The sequence below is a fragment of the Nematolebias whitei genome, chromosome 2, assembly GCF_014905685.2.
Source record: "Nematolebias whitei isolate Nwh7 chromosome 2, NemWhi1, whole genome shotgun sequence".
Classification (NCBI taxonomy): domain Eukaryota; kingdom Metazoa; phylum Chordata; class Actinopteri; order Cyprinodontiformes; family Rivulidae; genus Nematolebias; species Nematolebias whitei.
In genome coordinates, this window is record NC_056499.1 from 48,505,972 (window position 1) to 48,513,035 (window position 7,064).

The 7,064-nt window shown below is 41.6% G+C and overlaps 1 protein-coding gene and 1 pseudogene across 1 annotated transcript in view; one reads left to right on the top strand and one right to left on the bottom strand.

The window, feature by feature from the left end:
- Positions 1–280: 280 nt before the first annotated feature.
- Positions 281–7,064, bottom strand: part of vps33b (VPS33B late endosome and lysosome associated) — a gene marked incomplete in the record, with an annotated part of 45,510 nt that continues 38,726 nt past the window's right edge. Inside the window, 5 exon segments of the mRNA XM_037692196.1 lie at positions 281–373; positions 776–895; positions 3,267–3,342; positions 3,494–3,595; positions 3,723–3,796. Coding sequence (XP_037548124.1) covers positions 303–373; positions 776–895; positions 3,267–3,342; positions 3,494–3,595; positions 3,723–3,796 — 443 coding nt within the window.
- Positions 4,581–5,217, top strand: LOC119425094 (annotated as a pseudogene).

Consider the following 7,064-nt stretch of genomic DNA (forward strand, 5'->3'; position numbering starts at 1 on the left):
CTACACCGCCGTAGACCGCTGAAAGTATTTTCCCCTTTCACCGTAGATATAATAAAGAGCCGCCCGCCCGAAACGCCCCAACCAACGTTCGTGAGCAAAACAAACACAATGACATTGAGGGGTGTGGCGAGTTGTGTTTAATTTCAGACTGATGAACTCATAGAAAAAACACGAGAACAGTCGTTTTAAAAAGACATTTATTCACTTTTTTACATTTCAGTTTTGTCGGAGAAGGAATAAAAGCGTCCATTCTGTGCTGAAGGGCCACTGCCAGCTGCCGTATTTAATGGCAGGCTTCACTTTTAGTCCAGCAGAGCTTCCATCAGTCTGGAACTGTTTGTAATCGCTGTTGTTACAACAATAAATTTATAACCTGGAAAAAGACAACAAAAATTAGATCATCTCATTTGAGTGTTCTAACACAACATTACACATTACATTTAAAATATCCATTACATAAATTACAAGTACAGTATAATGGTTTGATTTGACTACTTTAGCCAACAATAATATCCCAAAATAAACTAAAGCGTTAGGTTGTGGCTTTTTATTATCTTATGTTAATTATTTGGCCTGCACTCCAGTTTATTGCAGGTAATTAGGTCTCTACAAGAACCTCGTCTCATTACAGTAAAGACTGGATCAAATAAGAACAAAAATAATAAATGTTTACCTTATGGATCAGGTTAGTCTTTTGTTATTTACACTCAGGAACTTAAAGCTGAAACTGAGCTTCAGCCAACACAAGAAATAAAGCCTAGAATAACACGCTTACCTTTCTCCCTGCCGAGGAACCGCAGGGCTGAGATCTCGGAAAAGGTGCATCCACCGAGGAACATGACCAGAACGATGCGCTGAGCATTGTTCTTCTGCTTCAGATCAGCTCCATTGCTGCCTGATATCATGAAGAAAAACATTTAGTGCTTGTCAGTTCAGAACAGATTAGTATGGGATATGTTGGCATGAATCAATCAATCGATAATAAACTATAACTTCTTCAGTACTGTAGATCAGGAATGTCCAGTCTAGGTCCTGAAGGGGCACTATTCTGCATGTTTGGCTTGTTTCCCTGCTCCATCTCATCTGATTCAATAGTAGAATCACCTCTTGATGTTCTGCAGCAGCCTGTTAATCAGCCACCTTTTCAAATCATCTGTGTTGGAGCAGAGAAACATGTAAACATGCAGGACAGTGGCCCTCCAGGACCAGGGGCCTCAAGTACAAAGAGTGTGTACGCACAAAAATGTGGCATACGTCCACGTAACACTTCAGATGTATCAAGAATGAAACTACTATGGAAACATTTATACACCTTCATGGCTTGTGTAGCACACTTCTATGGTTGCTGGTCCATCGATGACACTTAGAGGTGATTCTGGGAAACTGGTAATGATGTGAACAACAAAGTCCATGCTCAATAATCCAGGTATACAATCCGCAACATTTTTCAGTCAGGTCATCTGATCTGGACAGTTTATTTATTTATTTTTGTGCTGAAACGTTTCGCCTTCGATCCGGAAGGCTTCATCAGTCAAGGAAACACACAACAAAACTGATTCTTCCCCCAACAGCTTACTCCAAAGTGGAACAAACCAGTTCTGCCGTTCCATTGCCAACGAAGCCTTCCGGATCGAAGGCGAAACGTTGCAGCACAAAAAAATAGAAACTGTCCAGATGACCTGAATGAAAAATGTTGGATTGTATACCTGGATTATTGAGCATGGTCTTTGTTGTTTTTAACCAGTTTGACAAGACGGTCAACAAGGAAGAGGGCCAGCAATAGAGGAGGGGGCGTACCAAAGAGACAATCTTATCACAAGCAGAACTGGTTTGTTCCACTTTGGAGTAAGCTGTTGGGGGAAGAATCAGTTTTGTTGTGTTTCCTTGACTGATGAAGCCTTCCGGACCAAAGGCGAAACGTTTCAGCACAAAAAAAAAAGAAACTGTCCAGATGACCTGACTGAAAAATGTTGGATGGTAATGATGTGAAAATTATTGTACACACCAGACACACATGATGAACAATTAATACATCCACATTTATGAAATCAGATAAGTGGATATAAAAACTGCCCAAAGTGGTGCAGAAAATATCTTTAACAACAACAGTTTTAGTCTTATCAGATGAAATAACAAATGGTGAATACACAAAGAGTGTGTATTTAGAGACAGAGGATTCTCTGGACCACGATGACGACTGGATCATCAGCTGCTTTCAACTTCCAAGGTCAATCCTTTTGGAACTGTGCTTGGAGCTACCGTTGGTCTTGGAGCACGACACAACGAGGAGCCGTGCGCTGCCCGTGCACATACAGCTGCTGACCACACTGGGGTTCCTAACAACAGAGAGAGCTGGCAGACCGATCAGAACTGAGCCAGACAGTCCACCATGAGCTGAGCCATGCCAGCGGTGTAGGATGGAATTATCAACCAGGAATATCAATTTACCCACAATGCATCTGAACAGGCCAACATTAAAACAGTTTGCAGCGACAGTTTTCCTAATGTAATCGGAACTATGGACTGCACACAATTTGTTATGAATATGTTTATATTAATAAGAAGCATTTTCATTCAATCAATGTGTAAATTATATGTGAAGCACAAAAATAACTAACCAACATGGTGGAGAGGTGGCCTGGTTCAACACGATTCACTCATTCTGATGAACAGCATGGTTGGAACAGACTACAGGCTGGCACGGTGCAGGATGGGGGGCTTCTTGGTGACTAAAGTCATTTAATCGTCCTCATATGTCCGACTATTTTTAATAATTTGTGCAGGTGAGCGCTGCTCTGACCCCACAGTATTTACAGCTTCACTCATCGTTCCACTCACTCCTCTTGTGCTTGGAGCTAAAACCAGAGGAGAGCGTTCCAAACAGAGTTTTCACGAGCCGCAACCTCATTTAAAAACATCTCCAACTCACGCTCTGTAAGTTCTTCTTTTTCCTGCGTGTAGACATTTGATTCTGAGGAGATTCCTCAGGTGCAGGGCAAATTTTAATCTATTTGCATATTTAAATGAAGGCGTGTCCAGGGAGGAGTCAAGTATTCCCTCATGCACTCAAATCCACGTTGACTGGGATGTACACAGGAAGTGTGCTTGGATTCATGCGTATGCACGGTTTCATACATCTGGATTTATTTGTACTGTTTTCTCTATTTAAGCATACGTCATGTTGCAGTAGGAAATCCACACAAGTCTTTGTACATGAGGTACTGGACTGGACATCTTTGCTGTAGATGATTTAATGGGGATCTAACCTGTAACAGAAAATTCATGCCCATTTAGCAGCCTGGTTATTTCTTCGAGCCCAGTCCAACCATCTCGCTCCAGCACCTGTAGAAATAAAACAGAAACACAGTAAATGTGTCAAGGTTCATGCTCAATAATCCAGGTAACTAATCCAACGATGTTCAGTTAGGTCACAGTAAATGAGACTCAGGTAATCCCTCCCATCCACTGGAATGAGTCCAGCTCACGTCCTCACCTGCTCGACGAGTCTGCAGCTCAGAGGGACGTAAGCTCCGCTGAAGATGTAAGCCATGTCTCGAGGAACACGCAGGTCGTATTCTTCATCGGACTTAGGCACCTTTACAAAAAGACATATTTGATCAAATTAATATTTTTGTGTGTGGTAGAGTTTAAGAACCTTAGCAAATGTTTCTTTGACACCTTTGAAGTACTTTTTGGAGAGAAGTAGATAAATAACCATTTACCAGGTTGAGTTTTCGGCTCAAAGCTCTGAAGTTGCCTTTCTTTGCCAGGGAGGAAAAGGCATCAGTGAGCTTTCCTTAAATAAATAAATAAATAAATAAATCAGTACACATATGCAATGAAAAAATGCCTCATCTTGTAACAGACTAAATAAGAAGAAATCAGGCTAACACTGTATTTGTCAGTTCAGGACAGGATCAAAGCAACATCAAAGCAGTGACTCTGGTTTTTACTTTGACTTTGTACTTTACTGCAGACACGTTGAACCTGAGATCTTTGATGTTTTGTCTCATTACCTTCACATTATACGCAGACATCTATTCCTGCTTTTCAGGCTGTCAACACAACTCAAAGAAGGTTGACAGCTAAAACGATTAAAGGTAAAAAAAAAAGTTTGATCAAGACAAAGTTGGATTGTACTAGTAGTATTAACAAAAAGGCAGAGGTTTTGAGGAGAAAAGCTGGAGTATTCCCAGTTTGTTCATTCAACCTTTACACAGATACACATTGAGCCTCAAAGACTCATTTACAAGTGAGACGTGTTTAGACAGACAAAAAGTAATGAAAGTGACACATGTATAGGATTTGGAGGCAAAACAATTCCTATCAAACTCTCACTCCTTGGCCGAGGAGATTGAAAAAAACACCCTGCACATAGGCACATAGTGATGCAGACATTTCGCAGGCGAGACGACAAGAGTGGTGCTCGTGTCCAAAGACACTCCAGAGGCACTGTAGGAGTTCTGATAAGAATGGGACAATCAGTCAGTTCCCTCTGGTGAGATCCGTAAACACTCTCGTCCCGAGGTCAACCTAGGACAGCTCCAGAGAGAATCCAAGAGTCCTGAAATAATGACGCAATGTTTATTCAGCCGGGTCCCTCTGATAGGTCCACAGACTTCCTTGGTGGGAGGGGAGGGGCAGAGCGTCGAGATTTACACAGCCTCCAGGCGAACTGACATAAGGTGGCCTGTCAAGACCAGCCGGGGAGCCAAATTCAGATAAACAACGTTTGTTTTGGGAACAGGAAGAACTTTACTGACTCATGTCTGCCCTGAGTCTTTGATGGCTTGTTTCTTTCTTTGAACATTGACTGAAGAACTTTACTAAAATGTCTGGATGTGGGAAAAAAAGGCGGCAAAGCCAGAGCTAAGTCCAAGACCCGCTCCTCTCGTGCTGGTTTCCAGTTCTGTCGGTCATGTCCACAGGCTGCTCAGGAAAGAAAACTACACAGAGCACGTCGGTGCAGGAGCTCCAGTCTATCTGGCAGCGGTGCTCGAGTACCTGACAGCTGAGATTCTGGATCTGGCGGGAAACACTGCTCGTGACAATAAGAAGACCAGGATCATCCCCCGACACCTGTAGCTGGCTGTCTGCAACGACGAGGAGCTGAACAAGCTGCTGGGAGGAGTGACCATCGTGCAGGGAGGAGTTCTGCCCAACATCCAGGTGGTGCTGCTGCCCAACAAGACCGAGAAACTCGCCAAGTCCAAGTAGACTGATCAACATCTGTAAACAACAAATATATGTTCTGTTCCCTTTATATGTTCGGTCTGGAACAGGTCCCTCTTGTGAATGAGTTATTGTGGCTCAATGAGACCGGTCTGTATAAATAAAGGTTGAATCAATGAATGGTCCTCACGAATCTCAAACGTCAACAAAGGTGTGAGAAAAATCACTGAACTATTCCACATAATAAAAAACAAGAAACAAATGTCCAGAATGTCCCATATTAAATCCAGGAATCTAAAGAAACATCAGAGAGAAGGACTAACATGAGAACAATGACTATTTTAGCCTCTTTTTGGAGGTGCAAAAATTTTTTTTTTGGGGGGGGGGGGGAGGGCGCACCCCTAAATTTTAACTCAGCACCCCTGAAAAATACAGAAACATCATTAGGGTTTTGTAAAGAAGCTCAATTCTCAAATCTTAGATTCATCAAAATAATGAACAAATTTGAAATAAAACTAGAATAAATGATGACGCTTTTAAACGGGCCAGAAAAATCTATGATTTTGTTGCATGAGTCAGATCCTTGATGCCACCTGTCAATCAATCCAGCAGACTCGTCAACAACTGACCAATCAGTGATCTCAATTTGTCCTGTAGGTAAATGCCCCTTACCTGCAGGAGATCTACCCCCTTTTCCTCTGACAACATTGTCTGGGTTTTGCATTTTGAACTCTTTGTAGTCAGAGGGATTTTGTAAAAAAAATCATCAAGAAAATGGTTAAATGTTGTCAGTGGAGAACGTAATTCAGTCAGTGTTACTCTGAGTGTTTAGAGGGTGGAATACAGTTGATTCATTTCCAAAACCTAAACTGAGTCTAGAAAATTGTAAAAGATGGTTAAAGGCTGATGACCGACCTCATGATCAGCTGAATACAACAGTGATAAACAGGAAGTACCACATGCTCATCTGTACGAAGGTAAATGCAGGTACATCCTCCATTTTCTGTCATAATTACATTGTATGCAGAGAAACTCAGAAAGATTTTCTCCAAGCACAACATCCCAGTACATTTCAAGCCCAACAGGACCCTCAGACAGAGGCTGGTCCACCCTAAGGACAAAACACCCCAACACAAACAGAGTGGTGGTGTGTACGCCAGTGTTTTTCAAAGTGCGGGCCGAGGACCCCTGGTGGGCCACCAGGGGGCGCTAGGGAAGCCTCATAAAGCTGGCGAAAGGAAGATTAAAAGAAAAAGCTTTTTTTTTTTTTTTTTTATTAAAATTTTAAATGTTTTAAATTACTGTAATAAAATCAAATCTATTTTTCAATAATTATTTTAAAATATATTTTATAATAATATATTGAAATATTTTTCACCATGCTCATCTTTCTGATTGGCTGCCAGTCAAATATATCAAGCTGCTTTACTTTGCAAGCTAGCATAGCAAGGATGAAATGAAGAAGTTTCTAAAATCATAGAAGGAACCGACCAGCAGCCCTGCTGTGGTGGAAACTGCTGCTGCTGCAAAAAAACAAAAACAAAAAAAAAACTCATGGCCAGCTGAAGCATACATTAAGTATGGCTTTAGTCATACAGAAAAATGGCCATGATTGCCCAAAATGTGTCCTCTGTCTGGAGCCCCTCGCAAACGAGTGTTTAAAAACTTCGAAACTTCAGTGCCACTGGAGTGGGAATATAATACAGTGTTTAAAACATGTTAGTTAATAACATCTTTATGCTCAGCAGCTGTAATAATTAATTGAATATAGTGAATAAGTTAAAACATTCTAAAAGTTGATGTTTCTTTACATGTTTTGTAGCATTGTTTGTGGTTTTGCGCGAGGGGTCTCAGCCAGAAGCTAATGCTGTTTGGGGGGGGGGGGGGGGGGG